This window comes from Benincasa hispida, chromosome 4 (genome assembly GCF_027475165.1).
Source record: "Benincasa hispida cultivar pf3 chromosome 4, pf3_genome.v1.1, whole genome shotgun sequence".
Classification (NCBI taxonomy): Eukaryota; Viridiplantae; Streptophyta; class Magnoliopsida; order Cucurbitales; family Cucurbitaceae; genus Benincasa; species Benincasa hispida.
Genome location: NC_143481.1, coordinates 25,449,895 through 25,471,161, shown reverse-complemented (window position 1 = coordinate 25,471,161; position 21,267 = coordinate 25,449,895). Strand labels below are relative to the sequence as shown.

The 21,267-nt window shown below is 33.8% G+C and overlaps 3 protein-coding genes across 4 annotated transcripts; 1 reads left to right on the top strand and 2 right to left on the bottom strand.

Moving 5' to 3' along the window:
* Nucleotides 1-11,201: 11,201 nt before the first annotated feature.
* On the top strand, nucleotides 11,202-12,975 carry LOC120075943 (ATPase, F0/V0 complex, subunit C protein). The gene is made up of 4 exons (XM_039029695.2): nucleotides 11,202-11,647; nucleotides 11,747-11,824; nucleotides 12,136-12,306; nucleotides 12,429-12,975. The coding sequence occupies exons 1-4, from the start codon at nucleotides 11,520-11,522 to the stop codon at nucleotides 12,598-12,600; spliced, it is 549 nt and encodes a 182-aa protein (XP_038885623.1). The 5' UTR covers nucleotides 11,202-11,519; the 3' UTR covers nucleotides 12,601-12,975.
* A 395-nt stretch (nucleotides 12,976-13,370) lies between these two features.
* Nucleotides 13,371-15,340, bottom strand: LOC120075942 (uncharacterized). Of its 2 annotated transcripts, none has more exons than XM_039029693.2 (4): nucleotides 14,990-15,340; nucleotides 14,578-14,885; nucleotides 14,141-14,351; nucleotides 13,371-14,032 (listed from the first exon to the last, which is right to left on the bottom strand). In XM_039029693.2, exons 1-4 carry the CDS (start codon nucleotides 15,236-15,238, stop codon nucleotides 13,514-13,516), a joined length of 1,287 nt encoding a protein of 428 aa, XP_038885621.1. In that variant the 5' UTR covers nucleotides 15,239-15,340; the 3' UTR covers nucleotides 13,371-13,513. The 2 variants fall into 2 exon arrangements, with proteins under 2 accessions (XP_038885621.1, XP_090168895.1); XM_090312769.1 differs by having other exon boundaries at nucleotides 14,578-14,814; nucleotides 14,990-15,324.
* Nucleotides 15,341-18,426: 3,086 nt separating this feature from the next.
* LOC120075026 (uncharacterized) lies at nucleotides 18,427-20,804 on the bottom strand. The gene is made up of 4 exons (XM_039028165.2): nucleotides 20,304-20,804; nucleotides 19,760-20,064; nucleotides 19,427-19,637; nucleotides 18,427-19,130 (listed from the first exon to the last, which is right to left on the bottom strand). The coding sequence occupies exons 1-4, from the start codon at nucleotides 20,550-20,552 to the stop codon at nucleotides 18,621-18,623; spliced, it is 1,275 nt and encodes a 424-aa protein (XP_038884093.1). The 5' UTR covers nucleotides 20,553-20,804; the 3' UTR covers nucleotides 18,427-18,620.
* Between the last annotated feature and the right edge of the window lie 463 nt (nucleotides 20,805-21,267).

The following is a 21,267-nucleotide window of genomic DNA, read 5'->3' as shown; positions in this document are numbered from 1 at the left end:
GAGTTACGCCCAGTTACCAAATTCTTTTTGGGGACACGCAGTTGGGATTGTAGTGTATATTTTGAACATATTTCCCTCGAAAAGTGTTTCTGAAACACCTTACGAGCTCTGGATGGGACGTAAAGGAAATTTACGTCACTTCAGGATTTGAGGTTGTCCAACACATGTGTTGGTGCAAAATCCTTTAAAAAAAAAAAAAAACTGGAGCACCGTTCAAAAGTATGCCTATTTGTAGGCTACTCAAAAGAAACAAAAGGTGGTCTCTTTTATGATTCTAAAAAAAATAAAGTGTTTGTATCGACAAATGCAACATTCCTGGAAGAAGATTATATAAAGAACTATCAACCTCGCAGTAATATAGTAACAGAAGAAATGTCCAGAGAAACGACAAATGTATCGATAAGAGTTGTTGATCGAGCAGATTCTTCAACAAAAGTTGTTGATAGAGCAGGTCTGTCAACAAGAGTTGTTGATGAAACTGATACTTCACATCCTTTTCAAGAGTTGAGAATGCCTCGTCGTAGTGGAAGGGTTGTGCAACAGCCTAACGGTACATGGGTTTAACTGAAACTTAAGTCATCATACCAGATGATGGTTTAGAGGATCCATTGTCTTTTAATCAAGCAATGAATGATGTGGACAAAGACCAATGGATTAAAGTCATGGATCTTGAAATGGAATCTATGTAATTTAATTCTGTCTGAGATCTTGTAGATCAATCTGAAAGGGTAAAACCCATCGGTTGTAAATGGATCTACAAGAGAGAATGACACCAAGCTGGTAAGGTACAAACCTACAAAGCTAGACTCGTGGCAAAAAGGTTTACCCAAAGAGAGGGGTTAGATTTTGAAGAAACCTTCTCGCGAGTTACCATGATTGTCTATTAGAATACTTTTTTCCATAGCCACATTTTATGATTATGAAATATGACAAATGGATGTCAAGATAGCTTTTTCTGAATGGTTATCTTGAAGAGAGTATCTATATGTCTCAACCAGAAGGGTTTATACAACAGGGTCAAGAGCAAAAGGTTTGCAAGCTTAATCGATCCATTTATGGATTAAAACAAGCTTCTAGATCCTGTAATATGAGATTTGACGCTGCGATCAAATCTTATGGCTTTGAACAAAATATTGACGAACCCTGTGTATATAAGACAATCGTCAACAAAACTATCACTTTTCTGGTGTTGTATGTGTAGGATTGTATCAATAGCAGCGAAAACATAGGGATCATCTAAGCACTCAAATTCACTAATTTTGGCAAAATATAAAGTATGCTTTTGCAGAAACAAGTGAGTTTTAAGACATACCTCTTGTAGAACTTCTTCAAATCTCCTTCACTAGCTGCCATTTTTTCCAAATCTTGTTGTAGACCACCTCAAGATCTTTCCCATTATTCTCTTGGTGCTCTAGATTGAGTTGTGGGACTCAAAATAAGCTTGAATCTAGGGTAGAAGGAGAAATGCTTACTGTAGAAAATCAGCTGAAGAACTCTTTCTTCAAACAATTTTTTCTCTCAAATTCTCTATAGATTGCATGCCCGATTTTCACTCCAATCTTTTCATTCTAAAATTAAACATATAATTATTTCTCATATAATTACTAATTCCCTTAATTCTAATTTGAACGTTTCAAATTAACTTATCACGTTATTCTAAAGCTAGTCCGTTACGAGCTAGTAGGGGACCTCGCGGACCTACAGAGCTCCAACGATTCGAGATTAATTGGCTAAACTTATTAGACCAAATTAATCCCAATTCGTTAACTAATGGGTCACTCTATTAAAGCCCATAGTTATACTTCTCTCACTGTAGATATATCATGTCCACATGATTTAACCATAATCAACAAGTTGACCCTTCACAGGTTGTTCGTAATAACGGCTAGGTCAAGTATCTGTTTTACCCCTGAGATTACGTCTTATTCCTCAAGTCCCTACTGATCCTCTAATGAACAAATAGTTTGTGATCTAATCACTAAACCAAACTCTCTCAGTTTAGTGAGAGGGTGGGGCCCCTTGTTCAAGATCTGAATTCAGTACTTGAGAGAACAACCTTTCTTCTATCCCTAAATCGGGTAGGCGTGAACTCCGTCTTGCATCCTATGTTCCCAACTATCTATTCGGTCTTACCCCTGAAATGGGAGTCTTATTGAGCCGGCGCTGTTGAGCCAGCTTTCAACTATGCAAATCTAAGGGCAATCCTGAATAAACAGGAGTTCATAGTTAGCTCTAGATTAAGATCGAATTACCTAGGTCATCTAGATGAAATAGCCAGTCTTAAACAGTAAACAATGTTATAAAGTAAGAGTGACTTATTTCTTGGTCCTGATCTTATGTAAACTCATTGCATAGGACGCCCACACTCCTCATGTCATAACATGTACGAATTAGGATCACATCGTATGTAGCATTTTACAACTCTTTGTAACAACTATAGAGTAGGCCGCATCCGATGGTGTTACCAGAATAAGGTACCCAACCTCATTCATGTACCATAGATCATTTTGACTATTTACTCGAACCCAATCCACTCTTATGTCTCCACATAAAGTTCAAGTACTCATACAATAGTCATGGGTCTTAGTTTATTGGATTTAAACTTTCATACAATTTATGAGATCAATAACAAGTATATTATAATAGAAAATGTTTATTATTTTACAAACTGCGAGTTTTTAAGACATAAAATCCAAAAGTATGTTGATGGTATTCTACTCATTGGGAATGAGGTAGAATACCTAGGTGACGTTAAGAGATGGCTAGCTTCATAATTCCAAATGAAAGATTTGGGAGAAGCACAGTATGTTCTTGGAATCCAAATAGTTCGGAATCGCAAGAACAGAACATTGGCATTATTTCAAGCATCTTATATAGACAAGATGTTGTCTAGGTATAAGATGCAAAATTCCAAGAAAGGATCTTTACTTTTCAGGCATGAAATTCACTTGTTTAAGGAACAGGGTCCTAAGACACCTCAAAAAGTTGAGGAGATGAATCAAATTCCATATGCATCTGTAGTTGGGAGTTTGATGTATGCAATGTTGTGTACACGTCCCGATATATGCTATGCCATAGGAATTGTCAGCAGATTTCAGTCCAATCCTGGTTATGACCATTGAACTGTTGTTAAAAATATTCTCAAGTATCTTCGGAGAATGAGAGACTATATACTCGTGTATGGTCCTAAGTGAAAGAGTTAAGCAACATGCAGTGGAAGTATCAAGGATCCATAAGCATTCTAATTCATTAATTTTGGCAAAAACTAAAGCATTCCATTATCAAAAAGTGGGTTTTCAGAACATACCTTTGACGAACTCTCTAAGAAAACGTTTGTTCAGCTACTGTCTTCACTTGTTATCAACATGAACCACCTCAAAGCCTTCCCTACTATGCTCTTGGAGCTTTAGGCAGAGTTTTGGGACTCAAGAATAGTTTGAAGATGTGAAGAAACCAAAAAAAAACTCACAGCAGCCTGACTGAAGAAGACAACTTCTTCTTCATAAAATTTTCTCTTAAAATTCTGTATTTTCTCATCCTCCAACAAATCCACTCTTCTTTATATATAATAGATGAACATGCAAAGAGATGGAGTGCATGGCTTGTAGCTCATGCTTGGAGAATCAAAGTAGAGAAGATAATGCATTTTGTGTGAGCATAAAGATGATGGTAATGGAGAAAACCCATTTTCCATTTTGTGCAACATGTAAACGAATTTTCATTTTCTTTTTAAAACATAAAATGACTTTAACCATTTTAATTCAAAATTTGATTTTCTTAAATTAATTTCATAAATTAATTTAAAAAATTATTAATTTAATATCAAATATTAAATTAATTTTTGCACAATAATCATCTTTATATATTTAAATCATATTTAAATATTTATTCTCTTGTTTTGTTTAATTTGAACGTTTCATATTAATTTCTCAAGCTACCTTAAAGCTTATCCATTTACGAGCTAGTAGGGGGACCTCACGGACCTACAAATCATGGGCTTCAATGATTCGAGATCAATTGACTAAACTTATTAGTCCGATCTAACCCCCATTCGTTAAATAATGGGACACTCCACTATAGCCCATAGTTGAACTCCCCTCACTGTAGATATATTATGTCCACTTAATAACCATAATTAGTAAGTTGATCCTTCACAGGTTGTTCGTAATCATAGTTAGGTAAAAAATACCGTTTTACCCCTATGACTATATCTTATTCCTTAAGTTCCTACTAATCCTCTAATGAACAATTCTGATTTATAATCTCTATGAATCAAATCCTTTCTCTATCATGAGAAGGAGAGCCCCGATTGTTCAAGACCTAGAGTCAGTACTTAAGAGAACAACCTATCTGCTAACCCTAAATAGGGTAGGAGTGAATTCCATCTTGTAAGGCTATGTCCACAGCTATTCATCCGGTCTTATTCCTAAATTGGTAAGCTTATTGAGCAGTGCTGTTGAACTACTCTCACTATTTGCAGATCAAAGGATAATCCCGAACAAATAGGAGTTCATAGCTAGCTCAGAATTAGGATCGAGTTAACCTAGGTTATATAAAAAATGAAATAGTCAGTTTTAACAGTAAATGGTCGTTATAATGAAAAGTGACTATTTTCGTGGTCTAGTCTATATGAAAACTCATTGCATAGGATACCCCCACTCTCATGTCTCAACATGAACGATTTGTGGATCACATCGTTTGTAGCACTTCCAACTTTTTGTAACAACTACAGAGTGGGCCGCATCCAATAGTATTACTAGGATGAGATACCCAATTTCATCCATATACTTATTAGACCATTTAGGCTATATACTGTCAACTTTATCCTGTTTATGTCACTAAATAAAGTTACAACATTCAGACTATAGCCAAGGATGCGTTTATTGAATTTTCATAATAAGATGCAAAATCAACAAGAAATTGTTATTGATAAAATAAAATGTTTAATACGAACTGCGAGTTTTAGGACATTTCCAACACTAAGGATCTGATCCTTACTGGATACACTAATTCTGACTTTCAGACCGATATTGATTCGAGGAAATCAACTTCGGGGTCAGTATTCACTCTAAACAGATGAGCAATTGTTTGGAGAAGCATCAAGTAAAGTTGTATTGTGGACTCCACAATGGAAGCTGAGTATGTAGCTGCAAGCGAAGTAGCAAAAGAAGCAGTATGGCTCAGAAAGTTCCTGATAGATCTGGAAGTAGTTTCTAATACGCACTTGTCTGCCACTCTCTATCGTGACAATAGTGGCGCAGTTGCAAATTCAAAGGAACCACGAAGCCATAAAAGGGGAAAGCACATCGAACGAAAGTATCATCTCATCAGGGAGATTGTACTCGAAGGAGACGTCATCGTCACCCAGATTGCTTCCCAAGACAACTTAGCTGATCCATTTATGAAGACCCTCTCAGCTAAACTGTTTGAGGGTCACCTAGTAGGACTAGGTCTACGAGTTTTGTATCACTAGGGCAAGTGGAAGAATTTATGGGTATTGTAATGCCCTAGTTTATTACATTTGTACATTTTATTTTCTCCATGTAAACTCAACATTGTATATATTTGTATATATTGATCCACTAGAGTTTTAGTCCAAATGGGAGTATTGTTAGGTTTTATGTCCTAAAAACTCGCAGTTTGTAAAATAATAAACATCTTCTATAATCAATGTACTTGTTATTGATTTCATAAATTGTATAAAAGTCTAAGTCCAATAAATTAAGACCCATGACTATTGTATGAGTACTTGAACTTTATGTAGAGACATAAGAGTGGATCGGGTTCGAGTAAATAGTCAAAATGATCTATGGTACATGAATGAGATTGGGTACCTTATTCTGGTAATACCATTGGATGCGCCCTACTCTGTAGTTGTTACAAAGAGTTGTAAAGTACTACATACGATGTGATCCTAATTCGTACATGTTATGATATGAGGAGTGGGGGCGTCCTATGCAATGAGTTTACATAAGATCAGGACCAAGAAATAAGTCACTCTTACTTTATAACGTTGTTTACTGTTTAAGACTGACTATTTCACCTAAATGATCTAGGTAACTCAATCTTAATCCTAAGCTAACTATGAACTCCTGTTTATTCGGGATTGTCCTTAGATTTGCATAGTTGAGGGTTGGCTCAATAGCACTGGCTCAATAAAACTCCCATTTCAGGGGTAAGACCAGATAGATAGCTGGGGACATAGAGTGTAAGATGGAGTTCATGCTTACCCGATTTAGGGATAGGAGAAAGGTTATTCTCTCAAGTACTGAATCCAGGTCTTGAACAAAGACCCACCCCTCTCATTGGGCTAAGAGAGTTTGGTTTAGTGATTGGATCACAAACCATTTATTCATTAGAAGATTAGTAGGGACTTGAGGAATAAGACGTAATCTCGGGGGTAAAACAAATATTTGACCCAGCCGTTATTATGAACAACCTGTGAAGGGTCGACTTGCTGATTATGAATAAATCACGTGGACATAATATATCTACAGTGAGGAAAATGCAACAATGGTCTTTAGTGAAATGACCCATTAGTTAATGAATGATGATTAATTTGGTCTAATGAGTTTAGCCAATTAATATCGAAGAAGTCCTACAAGAGGTATGTCTTGAAACTCACTTGTTTCTGCAAAAGCATGCCTTATGTTTTGCCAAAATTAGTCAATTTGTGTGCTTAGATGGTTCTTGTACTTCTGCTACTATTGATACAGTCCTACACTTCGTCCGACCGACATTGCTGAAGTCGCGCTTGCCATCCGCTCGTCGAAGGCCACCACCCGCTCGTTCGTTCTCTTTCGTAGACGTTGGTCGCCGCAACCGTTCGATGTTTGAGGCTCTTCGGGGCTCGCCACCGCCGCTCATGCCGTTGCTTGTCAGGCTCGCGCTCTTTGGCCGTCGAAGATGGGGGGCGCCCTAGGGTTCCGACACCCCCTCCTTTTCACCTCTTTTCTCTTTTTTTTTTTTCTTCTTTTTCTTTTTTTACTTTTTTTTTATTCTCTTTCTCTCTCTTTCTCTCTTTCTCTTTTTTTTTTTTAAAAGACGTCCTCTCTTTTGTTCCCTTTTTTAAAAGAAAATTTCCTCATTTTTTTCCCATTATTTTCTCCTTTTTTCCTTTTTCTTTTTTAGCAAAGTTTTTTAATTATATAATCAATAATTTGTGCTCTTAACTTAATTATTTGAGCAAGTAATCTTACAAATGCAAGATTTCAACTTGATAATAAGCACACATGTGACTATCTACTGGATGTGTCTATTAATACCATAAAATATCTAAATGGTCTACTTGGTGGGTTAATAGGTCCACATATATCACCATGAATTCGTTCTAAAAATGTACGTGATTCAGTTCCCACTTTAGCTAATGATGGTCTAATTATTAATTTGCCTTAAGAGCAAGCATCACATGATAATTCATTAGATTGAATAATCTTCTAACTCTTCAATGGATGTCCATTTAAATTCTTAATAATTATTCTCATCATCATAGACCCTGGATAACCCAATTTGTCATGCAAAATAGCAAATATATCTTGATTCATAAACTTCAGGTTCATTGTTGCATATGTTTCAATTACTTGTATACGAGTATAATATAATCCAGAAGATAAAGTAGACAACTTTTTCAATATATGTTTTTCATTTGGGACAGTAGAGATAATATATAGATGTTCCACTTATTCTTACTATTAGTCTCAATATGACAACGATTGCAACATATATCTTTAAAACTTAGAAGATTTTTCTTTGATTGACTAGAGAACAATGCATTGTCAATTGTAAATCTTGTTCCTATAGGCAAAATAATATTTACTTTTCCAAGCCCTTCAATTAAATTTGTAAAACCTAATATTATATTGACTTTTTCTTCTAACATTGTCAATTTGGAAAAATATTTTTTGTTTGTAAGTATTATGTGCGTAGTTGTACTGTCTGCTAGACATATATCTTCTTTGCTCATTTTTAATCACCCAATATATGAACATGATTCAGGTTTATTCATTAAAAAGAAAATAATTACAATAAAAAAACAACACCTGCAATATACAAAAGTTAATATTTATTAAAAAAAACATGAAGATAGATAAAAGAAAACAACAACGTAAGTCTAGATATTCTCAAAGTCAAAAGAAACACTTGATGTTTCATCAACTGTGTCAATCTTCTCTTTGAGAGATTCAAATAAATCTATCACATTCAATTTTATCATATGGGATGGGTTAAATATGTCATTATCCTGCCATGCAAAATTTACCTCCACATTTTCTCCTTCTTCCTTCAGGGAAGCTATATAGAGATCAATTAACTGTTTTGACGTATGACAGGTACTGACCAATGCACAGTCATTCCGCATCGAAAACATTTATTTTCAACACTTTTTAAACTATTATCACATGGAGCTTTTGATCATTATTTTGTGTGTGTGTGTGTATTTTTTTTTTTTGAAATTTGAATAACTAAAACGACCACCATGAAAATAATAACTATTTCTTCCTCTGTCTTGATCTCGACCTTGACCTCGACCATGACCACGACCTTGACCACGATTATTAACATTCACAACATTCACATCAAGGAATGATGTTGTTCCAGTTGGTCGTGATTCGTGGTTTTTCATCAACAACTCATTATTTTGTTCGCCCACAAGAAGCCATGATCAAATTAGTTCAGAATATTCTTTAAAACCTCTCTCAATATTGCTGCTGCAGGAGCATATTCGAGACATGAAATGATATATTTTTTAACATATTAGCATCAATAATTTTCTCTCCGCATAACAATAATTTTGAACTGATTTAAAATAGTGCAGAATTGTAATCAATTCATGATTTAAAATCTTGTAGCTTCAAATGCATCCACTCATAACGAGCTTTAGGAAGAATAACTGTTTTCTTATGATCATACATTTCTTTCAAATTTTTTCACAAGATACGTGGATCTTTTATTGTAAGATGCTCCATTTTCAATCCCTCATAGAGATGATGACGAAGGAAAAAACTTTTACTTTGTCCTTACTGGATTTTGTATTTCCTTCATTAATTGTTTCCCCAAGGTTCATAGCATCCAAGTACATTTTGGCATCGAGCACCCATGATAAATAATTATTGCCATTAATGTCAAGGGCTGCAAATTCTAATTTCGTAAGGTTTATCATGACAACACTATCATAAAACATTGTATTTATATTAGAAATTTAATATGGACTAAATATGCAAAATAATATTTAAATTATTAATTATGATAAAGAGAAAAAAAAAACAATTTACTTTTAAGACCTACCTTCAGCGGGGAACCGACAAAAACTTTTGCTGATAAAATGTTGTAAAATTGAGGAGTACAACAAGAACATGGATATGGAAAAATATAATATAATAATAAAATATAATAAAATAATGATATAAAATAAATCAACAAAATAACAAAATATAGAAATAGGGAATTAAACGAAGAAATTGGCTCCAAATAATGTGGATTTCTCATCAATATGTGTATTTTTAAGATCCATCAAATGCCGTTATTTTTTAGGTAAAGTGGCAAGTAGAATGTGGTCTTACATGGATACCAAACATGAATATAAGGCATATGGACAACATGAAAATTGATACATGACTTTTAGAACACTAAGTATTGAACATCTATTTTTATAATAAAATCCAATTTTTGGTGTTTTGACGTCCTTGCATCAAATTTAATTATTGAAGTTACTTTTGACAACCGACATCAAATAAACACACATGGTAGATTTTATACCTTGTAATCCCAACCACATTATATTATGTTTGGTTGGTATAAAATTTCGATATAATTCAACTAGTCAATCCGTATATATAATTTTAGAGGCTATGTCACAATTGTAATATTGGAGGAGAAAAAAGCAAATTCAACGACATAAATGATACCTCTGACTTTAAGGTTGACTATACAAGTATTATGCCAGTTGAGGCAGATTCATTTTGACATTCAACAATAACGTTAATTATAAATAATTACAAATAATTAAACATTATAATTTTGAAATTAATACTTAAAAATTATAGGTAAAATTATCTTTTTAGTTAATGAATTTTGAATAATAAGTGCATTTAGTTTCAAGGTTCTCAAAATGTACTTTTTTTTAGTACCCAAGTTTTTAAGAATATTTGTGTTTGGTTTATAAATTTTCAAAATGTAATTTTTTTAGTTTTCAATTTTCTAAAAATAGGTTTAAAATGTTCCTCAAATTCTTATTCTTATTTTAAATAATTATAAGATATTTTAAATTAGAAGAATAATTTTTAAAAATGATTTATCTCTAAAATGATTTTTTCTGATTTTAAATATCATATAATTAAAAATAAATTAAGTCGAAATTCACGAATGGAATGCACCTATTTTTAAAATTTTTCCCAAAATTATATTAGGTCGCTAAGACTAAAGATCTTGATAGCCCATGGGCTTAGGGCCAGCCCACACAACTAAGGCCCATTTTCCCTACCCATTGGCCATTCGGTGAGGAACTTTTTCATGTGGGAAATTGGGAGGAAGTCAAGCGTCCAGACCACAAATCAACCATTTTTAATTAAAATATGATCTTGGTTTCTGTAATCTAAATTTTATTTCGTTTTAATATTTATGGTTTAATATTAGCTCATATTTTTTAAATAAATCTTTTTTCTAAAATATATTTTCAATAAATTAGTCATTCAAAATACTTTTGACTGAATTTGGTTGAACAATGATAATAATTTTCATTAAAAAAATTGAATATATTTTCTAAAGTAAATACTAATAGAGAGAGGGGAAAAAAATATCTGCATGGACTCACTTCAAGATCTATTGAAAGCATATATTTTGGGTTTATTTTTTTTTTAGCATAATATGTCTTTTGTTGCATAAAAATATTATTATTTAATTAATTTATAATCAAAGGACTTAATTTGAGATTTATCAAAAACATATAGATTTAAAATTAGATAATTGAAAACGAACGAATAATAATAGAATAAAAAAAAAAAAAAAGAAAACATGACTAACATGTTAACTAAAATCAAAACTTACTAAAAAATTTGATGAGACAATCTTAAAATTACACGGACTAAACATATAATTTAATATAAAACAATTAATTTATTTTTTAGATGAAATGTCATGGAAGTATGTTTGTAATTATGAGAAATATTTGGAGACTTGTTAAAATACAGCCCCCTCTTATCATATACATAAAAATGAATGGAAATATTTTAAAAAAATATATAAGAAATGTGACCAATTATAATTACCTATATATTTTCTATTATTACTATAAAAAAAAAAAACTATTTTCCATTAGTATATCGTACAGGAATAAAACTTTCAAGTTTCTCATCTCACGCGCGCGTGGTCGTTTCTCAGATACTCATCCGTCGATCTCCACAATTTTCAGATCAGGAACTCAATTCCTCCAGGGTTCACACCGGCGGATTTCAGATCAAATCCAATCCCTCTTCCATTATTACTCCGTCGATTTCAGAATTAAGGTCGGAGATTCATAGGTAATCATGTCCAGCGCCGTCGTGCTTGCACGTTCTAGCTCCTGGGCTCGCGCTCTCATCAATATCTCTCCCTACACTTTCTCCGCCATCGGTATCGCCATCGCCATCGGCGTTTCCGTCCTCGGCGCCGCCTGGTATCTTATTACGTACTCTTTGTGTTCATCCTGATGAATGTTTATTTTGTTGATTTGCTTTCTGAATGATGAGAATTTGCGCGGTTCCAAATTTGGTAGGGGCATTTACATCACGGGAAGCAGTTTGATTGGTGCAGCGATCAAAGCTCCTCGTATTACTTCCAAGAACTTGATTAGGTGAAACCCTAACTTTAGTTGATGAATTGTTCATTTTATTATTGATTGGATTGCTACTTTTGGTCGGGTCCGGATATGTAATTTGGAATCCTTATTGCTTAATTCATTGACTGATACAACTGAGAACGAAGAAACTCGTAAGACTTTCTTAGAATTTTGTATCAATTAGAACAGAATTGAGTACGATTGTAGTGTTTCTGAAAAAAATTGTTGAATGTATTATTGTAGTTTCATTGCTGAATTTAAGCATTAATCTACATTTTTCCGGTGATTACTTTGATCATAACAACTTGAATGTTGCGTTCTTTCAGTGTAATTTTCTGTGAAGCTGTTGCCATATACGGTGTCATTGTTGCCATTATCTTACAGACCAAATTAGAGAGTGTGTCAGCATCTCAGATATACGCCCCCGAGTCTCTAAGAGCAGGATATGCAATTTTTGCATCTGGAATCATTGTTGGCTTTGCAAACCTTGTCTGCGGGTTTGTTGCCTTCTCTTTTACTTTGTTTTCTCAATCGAAATCCTCGATTTTGGTTCTTTAGAATTCGTTCACTTTTCAGTTTGATTATTTGTTCTGAATCTTTTCTGATTCTTTGTTTCAAGGCTATGTGTGGGAATCATTGGAAGCAGCTGTGCATTATCAGATGCCCAAAACTCCTCCCTCTTTGTGAAGATTCTTGTAATCGAGATCTTTGGCAGCGCACTTGGGTTGTTTGGAGTGATTGTTGGGATAATTATGTCAGCTCAAGCCTCTTGGCCTGCAAAGAGAGGTTAACGATCTGCCTCTTGGATTTCGAACACGAGATGTTAACGTTCAATTACGATGGGAAGGGTAACTTGTTTTTCTACTATTGAGCTCTTTAGTTTGCCCCTCCGATAGATAATGATATTCTTGTAAAAGCTAGAGTGGGAAGTTTGTATGCATCTTTTAATTGTCTGGGTTTCGATCTCTTCCATTGGAAAACCATTTCTTCATTCTGATGTCGGTTCTAAATATTTTCTTTTTGCCTTCTTTTTGATGGGAAAACGTCCTTATATGTTGTTCTGGTTCTTTGAAAATACTGGAAATATTCAATAAGTTACAAGAGGAAGCCAATGTAGTAGGATTGCTTCTTTTTTTCAGACATATGTAACATATTTTCTTGCAAAATCTGCTTGCATTTACTTGAATCTTTGTTGAACAAATGATATTCTTGATATTTGTTGTTCCTTTTTTGGATAATACTCTCAAGATCATCTTTTTAACTTTTTAGCAAGAACGTGTCATCAATTTTAATGTACATGTAAATGTTAATTCAAGTATATTTAGTCGGGCCAAAAGAAGCAAGAACATGTCATCATATGTTCAATAAGAAGGAAACTTGGGATTGAATCTGAAATAGAGTATTGCCAAACCAATCGGCTGTTTATAACTTAGCTTTCATATAATCATATTGATGCAACATCTGTGTAGTTGCTGTATAGATGAAAACTGATTCAGAACTCACATATGGTTATGGATATAGTTTCTGCTAAACTCATTCTTGATCAATGATGCAAAAGATGGATTTGAAGACGACTTCTGTCATAGAGGGGACTTATTATTATTATACTTCTTGACGGTACAATGTTACGAATACAATTAAATGCGGCCTGAGATACTGGCTTATGATGAATGCATTTAAGCTAGGGGGCCTAGACATTCTTGACTATATAGATTTCCTGGTAGCATCTATCAATTGAGGTACATCATTGAAGAAAGGAATGTTCTTCTGTTGAAGTTCTAGGCAGTTATCTGGTGTAGCTACCCTGGGGTTGAAGGGTTCGCGGTCAGGAAGAGCTAAACCTTGCTTTAGCCTACCCATATACCTAGAATGCAGGACTTGCTTTGAGCTGACAGGCAGCCGAACAGATTGATATTCTGCGAGGGCTGATTGTAAGTTATCTGGTCCCCATTTCTCAAGGCATTTGCCTAAAACAGCTGCATCTAATATTGACATATTTGTACTTCTCAAGCCATGAGGAGTTGTGGGATGAGCTGCATCTCCAACTAGTACCACATTGTCCCAAACTAGTTGTTCCAATGGATTTCTATCATATATGACATTAATGAAAGGCTCTTTTGTTTCTTTAAGGACTCTTGTGAACTCAGGAACCCAAACCTTCTCGGCTTGTTTGTGCATCTTCCTCACCATCTCATCTTGTACTCTCATCGTCACTGAGTTACCCTGCATTTGTTTTGCTCATTCATGTCGACCAACACAAACTAAAGAACTATTGTTATAGAGTTTTACTCATAAAAGGGCCATCATAATATCAGTTAAGCAAACAATTACCTTAAGTTGTGGCTCTGGTTGATTGATATACCAAATCCAGTTGAGCTTTTTCTTTGGAAGCTCGTAGAGCACAATGTGAGTAGCTGATCCTAAGTCAAAATACAGGCATTTCCCAAGTTCAGGATATGCCTTTCGGATTCCAACTATAGTGTCTGAATTCTCATTCTCAGAAAAATCAAGGACTCCTCTCCAAGCACAATATCCAGAATATCTACAGACACAAGGACAATGAAGTTGCGAGTATGGACATACTTTACAGTTTATAGAGAAGCTTGAAATTAGAAATCAATGGAGAGAGATGCCTTCAAGCATGTTTGGCTGCCATGTCCGAGTCGTTACTTTGAAACATGCATTATGTTTAGTTTTACACTTTTAAACACGATTTTCATGAGATAATTGTACACTTAGAACCAAAATTTGTGAGAGCAGAAAATTACCTCAACTTGAAGTTGGGAAGGAAGGTTTGAAGAACAGAAGAAAGACACCCATCAGCACCAACAAGCAAATCTGCAACTATTTCGATAATCTCATCAGTTTGCAAAACTCTAGCTGTTATCTTCATAGAAGCTTTGTCCTCAGACTTGGAGAAAGAGAGGAACTGGTGACCCCATAGAAAAATTTCAGATGGAAGCTCATTATAGAGAAGGCCATGGAGGTCAGCCCAAAGAGCTGCCCTGAAATTGAAATTCTCATCCCTAGTTAAAATCCTCCTGCCCTTAGTTTCCCCATCAGTAGTTGCATGATTCTATTCAAACACACAGATCACAATCAAACATTCCCTAAATTCAAATCTAAAATTCTTCAAAATTCAAATGACTTTGAAACGTCTGATTCGATTCGAAATTTCACCTGATCGACGGTAAGTGAGAGGGTGGACTGGAGGAGACGGTGGGGATCGGAAAGCCAGGACTGGATGAGGCTCTGTGAGAGAGGGTCGAGGCCGAGGCCGGCGCCGGTGGAACTTCCGGTAGGGGGAGTGGTTGATTTTTCAAGTATCTGAACATTCCAGCCGGCTTTTATGAGAGTGTGAGCACAGGAAATTCCGGCTATGCTGCCGCCGACGACGAGTGCTTTGGGGATTTCCTCATTTTCATTCATTGTTGAGTTTTTGTTATTTGCCGCGGAAAGGAATGGATGAATCGGATATTCTTTTCCACATATAGAGGCTGTGGGCGAAAAATGGCATGTGCGGCTTCTCCTATCTTTCTTACCTATCTTATATTGGTTGTTTTCAAAATTGGGATAATTTATTTATAAATATAACAAAATATTACTATCTATTAATGATAAAAATGGATAAACATCTATCAATGTCTGTGATAGACAGCAATAGATATCGATAAATGTTTATTAGTATCTATCACAGATAGATAATGATATATTTAAAAATATTTTTAATCGTTTTTCATTTAAAACAATTACTTTTTTTGTTATTTACTTTTTATTCATGTTTTTAAAAATCTAACCAAATTAGTTTTAATATTTTTTTTTCCTAGAATTTAACTATGAATTCAAATGTTTCATAAAATAATAGTAAGAATAAAATAATGTGAAAAACATAATATGAAATTCGAAAAAACAACTTTTTAGTCTCTAGGTTTTGAGCTTTACTTCATTTTGGTCATAGATAAGGTTTAAAAATGTTACATATCATAGTCTTTAAGTTTTGAGTTAGTTTCAATTTAATTCTCAAGTTTTAAAATGTTATAATTTTACCTTTGAGATTTTAAGTTTTGTTTCGATTTGATCTCTAAGTTTCAAGATTTACAATTTGAACATTTTTTTTTTTATTAAATACTCACTCTTCGTCTTTATTATTTGTTGGGTTGTATGTCCTAAAACTCGTGATTTGTAAACTTTAAACATATACTATTTTACAATAAAGTTGTTATTGAGTTTATTCAATAAAAATGTTATTGAATATGTAAATTGCACATTTTTATCCCAAATCTAATAAACCAAGAACCTCTAACTATAGCACAAATTTGAATTTTATGTGGAGACATAAAAGTAGATCAAGTTCGAGTATATAACCAAAATGATGTATAGTATAGGAATAAGACTGGGTATCTTTACCTAGAGACACTATGGATGCAACATATTTTGTATTTGATATAAACGATGTGATCCTGAATCGTTCATGTGAAGACATGTGAGCGGGGGCATTCTATGTAATGAGTTTGCATAAGACCGAACCACGAAATAGTCACTTTTACTTTATAACGCCGTTTACTGTTAAGACTAACTATTTCAATTCAATGATCTACATAACTCGATCTTAATTCTGAGCTAACTATGAACTCATGTTTATTCAGGATTATCCTTTAGTCTGCATGAATGAGAGTGCCTCAACATTGTCGACTCAATAAGCCTTCCATTTTAGGGGTAAAACCGGGTAGTCCTACAAGATGGAATTCGCTCATACACGATTCTAGGGATGGTAGATAGATTTTTCTTCTAAGGGCTGACTCCAAGTCTTGAATAAAGGGTCCCACCATCTCATTGGCCCGAGAGGGACTCGGTTTGTTGGTTGGACCATAAATCAATTGTTCATTAGAGGATTAGTGGGACTTGAGGAGCAAGGTGTATTTACAGGGGTAAAACGGTAATTTTGACCAAAATGTAATCACGAACAACCTGTGAAGGATCGACTTACTAATCATGATTAAATCAAGTGGACAGAAATACATCTACAGTGAGGAGGGTGCAACTACTGGGCTTTAGTGGAGTGTCTCGGTAGTTAACGAATGTTGTTTAATTAGGTTAAAGAGTTTAGTCGGTTAATTTCGGATCGTTGGAGCTCATGATCTGTAGTTCCATTATGTTCTCCGGCTAGCTCATATCGGACTAAATCTTAGAACAGTGTGATGACATAATTTGAAAACTCAAATTCGATTTAGGGAATTAGAATTTTATATGCGATATAATTGACACAATTAAAGATAGTTTAATTGTTGAATTAAGCTACATGAAGAGTTGAAAAATATTTAAATAAGATTTAAATATTACATACATGAATAATGATTCATGTTCGAGATTGATATTTTAATCAATTTAATATTTGATATTAAATTAATCAAATTAATTAAATTGTTTAATTAATTATTTAAAACTAAATTTATATAAAATTAATTATTTGAATTAATTTTTATTTAAAATTATTTTAAAAGAAATTGATTTGATTTAAAATTAATTATTTGAATTAATTTTAATGAAAATTAATTTTAATTTAAATTTATGAAATTTTAATTTTAAATGAGTTTTAGGGTTAGTGGGAAAATCTCACATTTCCCACTTTTGATGATCACCTCAAATTCAACTCTTGTAGGGTCAATTTGGTGTCAACACTAGATGCAATATGATTGCATGTGTTTCCTTTATAAATGGAAGGAAAATTGTTGGAAAAAAAAGTTTAATGCAATTTTGGAATTTTGAAGAAAATTTGTTTTCTCAAATTCCACCAAAACTCTTAATTCCTCTAACATCCTCTTCAATTTCATCATAATTGAATCTCACAATCCATTCTGAAGCCGAAAAATGGTAGGAAAGACTCTAACAATAGTCACGACAAGTTCATGATCTGAACTACGCAAAGGATTGGACCAATTTTGAGTTTCTACAAATGTTGTTTTCTCAAACCCTAATTTTATATTATGAACATGCATGCTTTAATCCTAAAATTAATGTAGTTAAAGTGTTTATAATCTTAATTGCTTTTGCATGCATGTTATAGACTCTTATAATATTACTATCTATTAATTGATTTAAAAGAATTAAATTAATTAAGTTTAACTATTTTTCATCATTATTAAAATTAAATTTAAATTTTCATTTCATAATTATTTTAAATTAATCGATAGACATTAATTCCAATGATTAAAAATGATTATTTAATAAAAAACCGAGATTAAAAATAAAAGTTAATCCTGAAATGTAGGAATAAATGGAAACTAAACAAAAAAAAAATCTAAAGATCAAAAAGCTTTTATTTTTTTTTCCCTATGAAACTTCAAACACAGAAGTTTAAAAATAAAACAAAATTGTTTCTAAATGAAGCCGTAATGGTCCATTGATGATATAGCTTGATGGATTGAGGGTCTAATCACTTCATTTACACTTGTATTTTGTTTGAACTGAAGAAATGTTATAATTGAATAAGCCAAGATATTGAAATTGAGAAAGAACAAAATCAATTGGCAAGAAAATCATTCACACATGTGATTGATTGATAAAAAAATAAATTATGATGTAAATTATGTTTGTAAAAAAAGACAAAAGAGCACAAATTATCACAAACTAAAGATATTTTCAGATACTTTATTTGATGCTTTACAATACAACATAATCTACATTTTCTTCTTCTCTTTTCCTTATGAGAAGTATGGTTTTTCTTTCCTTAAATCTTCACACAACTACCTGCACAGTCCACTAAACATATTTTTAGCTTTGGCATTCCAGACATTATAGACCATATTGATAGCTATGCCAGATCAATCACTTGAGGAACATCATCAATGAAAGGTATATTTCTAATTTGAAGTTCTGGAAAGTTTTGTATAGAAGTGGCTACATTTGGGTCGAAGGGTTCACAGTCAGGAAGTGTCAAACCTTGCTTTATTCGACCGGCGCGCCGGGAATGCAATACTTGCGCAGATACGACAGGAAGCCGAAGAGATTGATACTCAATAAGGGCTGATTTTAGACCTTGTGCTCCCCACTTTTGGAGGCATTTGCCCAAAACAGCTGCATCTAATATCGCCATATTCGTGCTCCTTGCACAATGAGGAGTCGTTGGATGAGCTGCTTCTCCGACCAATACCACATTGTCCCAAACTAGTTGTTCTAATGGATCACAATCATAGATGGCATTGATGAATGGATCTTTTGTTTCTCTAACAACCTTTGCAAACTCGGGGACCCAAATCTCGTCCACTTGTTCGTGCAATTTCCTCAAAATCTCCTCGTTTACTTTCATGGTCATTGATCTAGCCTGCATTTCTATGATCATTAGTTTCAACCACCAATAAATAAACTAAAGAGCTGATGCATTTGTTCACTCCTTGGTTTCTAAAAACCATAAATAAATGAAAAAGCTAAAGTTATAGCTTATAGAGTATAAAACCAGCAAACAGAGAGCACAATTGTTATGCTAAATAGGGAGGAGAAGTTCCAAGTAACTTGAATACTCGAGTTATCTTGTAGCTCATATCCTTTATATTTTAATACTATTCTAGTTTGGCTTGTGTTCTATCAGAATGTAATCATTCAAGGAGAGTAGGCAATCACCTTGAGTTGGAGTTCTGGTTGATTAACATACCAAAGCCAATTGATCTTCTTCTTTGGAATCTCAAAGAGTAAAAAATGAGTACCAGATGCAAAGTCGAAATACACGGATTTACTAATTTCAGGATACGCTTTATGGACGTTTATCACAGTCTCTGAATTCTCATTCTCTGAGTAATCAAAAACCCCTCTCCAAGCACAATAACCTGAATATCTACAATCAAAATTCAAGTTATGAGTATGAAAATGCACCATGCTTTTGAATTTGCGATGAATGTACGAGATCAATGGGGAGGGGAAGAAATTAGAATTCTCCTTCATCTTCAGTTTACAAACCTCAATTTGAAGTCAGGAAGAAATGTTTGACGAATGGAAGAGAGACATCCATCCGCTGCAACAAGCAAATCCCCAACTATTTCAACGATTTCATCAGTTTCCACAACTTTTGCTTTTATTCTCACAGACGTTTTGTCATCAGAAATGGAAAGAGAAAGGAAAAGATGACCCCAAAGAAATATATCAGGTGGAAGCTCATTGTATAGAAGGCTATGGAGGTCAGTCCAAAGTGCCGCTCTGAAATTGAGATTCTCATCATAACTCAAGATCCGTCCCCTCTTGCTTTCTCCGTCAATTGCTCGATTCTGTAAACACATGGATGGACGAAAGAATTAACCAATTACTCTATTTGAAATTCAATGCAAATGCATCAGAACTCAGGTTTCAATCAAATACACAATTTATTTACAGTTTAGCATAGACTTCGCCCTAACACCGAAAACATTCGATTCGAATTACACAAATAGAGGACACGATCTTCTCTAAACAGAATGGATCAGTATCTTAAATAGGTGTAATAAGAATACAAAGAAGAGATTTGTACCTGCTCCGTTGTAAGGGGCGAAGTGGATTGGAGGAGAAGTTCAGGATGGGAAAGCCAGGACTGGAGGAGCCTCTGAGAGAGAGGATCGAGGCCGAGTCCAGCGCCGGTGGAACAAGCGGTCGGCGGCGAGGGGGATTTTTCGAGGACCTGAACTTCCCAGCCGGCTTTAATAAGAGTGTGAGCGGAAGATATTCCGGCAATACTCCCTCCCACAATCACGGCTTTGGGCTTATGCTTCTCGTCGGCCATCGATTTGTTTGTAAGTTACAATTTCAATGGCGGTCACAGAGTGAAGTGATAAGAGATATTGAGGAAGAAACTGTTTTGGTTTCAATGTCAACGCGAGAAGACAACCAATGTAATTATTATTATTTTGTTTTTTTGTTTGAAATAACTAAATGTATTGTCTAAAATATGATCAAAATAGTAATGCAAAATGCCCAAATCTTGAAAAACGAATAAAAACCAACTCTTTCACTGTCATATTAGGAATGTTACTATGATCGAAAAATTAATTGTAGCCCTAACATAATATGCATTTCAATTGAGATTTTTCTTTTTTTTTTTTTTTTTATAAAAAAAATCAACGATTGACCAATCAATGATTAAAAATAAAAAATTACTCCTACCATTTTATAATAGGTGAGACATCTCTAACGTGGTGATACATTTCAGACAATGATGGAGTATTTTATAATGTAAGCAGAAAATTAGTTTTTATTAGTTTTCTAGGATGAGATCATTCTGCATTAACTCATCTGTTCTATTTTGTTCTCCATCATTTCTTCTTTTTTTTTCTTTGAATTAAAATTCTTTATGATTTTAGTTTCTTTTTATTCAATTTTAATTGTTCAAATTACACACAAATATATATGTGGGTTTTTTTTTTGTTTTTTTTTTCCTAAAAAAGGTATTTCTAACATGTGTTGACTATGTCAAAGTAAACTTAGTTTAGTAGTAATTG

Coding starts and splice junctions, on each gene's coding strand:
- LOC120075943 (XM_039029695.2), top strand. CDS start 11,520: ATGTCCAGCGCCGTCGTGCTTGCACGTTCTAGCTCCTGGGCTCGCGCT. Junction 11,648..11,746: donor TCCGTCCTCGGCGCCGCCTG/GTATCTTATTAC, acceptor CAAATTTGGTAG/GGGCATTTACATCACGGGAA. Junction 11,825..12,135: donor ACTTCCAAGAACTTGATTAG/GTGAAACCCTAA, acceptor GCGTTCTTTCAG/TGTAATTTTCTGTGAAGCTG.
- LOC120075942 (XM_039029693.2), bottom strand. CDS start 15,238: ATGAATGAAAATGAGGAAATCCCCAAAGCACTCGTCGTCGGCGGCAGC. Junction 14,352..14,577: donor CTTCCCAACTTCAAGTTGAG/GTAATTTTCTGC, acceptor TTGTGTCTGTAG/ATATTCTGGATATTGTGCTT. Junction 14,033..14,140: donor AACCAGAGCCACAACTTAAG/GTAATTGTTTGC, acceptor AAACAAATGCAG/GGTAACTCAGTGACGATGAG.
- LOC120075026 (XM_039028165.2), bottom strand. CDS start 20,552: ATGGCCGACGAGAAGCATAAGCCCAAAGCCGTGATTGTGGGAGGGAGT. Junction 19,638..19,759: donor CTTCCTGACTTCAAATTGAG/GTTTGTAAACTG, acceptor TTTTGATTGTAG/ATATTCAGGTTATTGTGCTT. Junction 19,131..19,426: donor AACCAGAACTCCAACTCAAG/GTGATTGCCTAC, acceptor ATAGAAATGCAG/GCTAGATCAATGACCATGAA.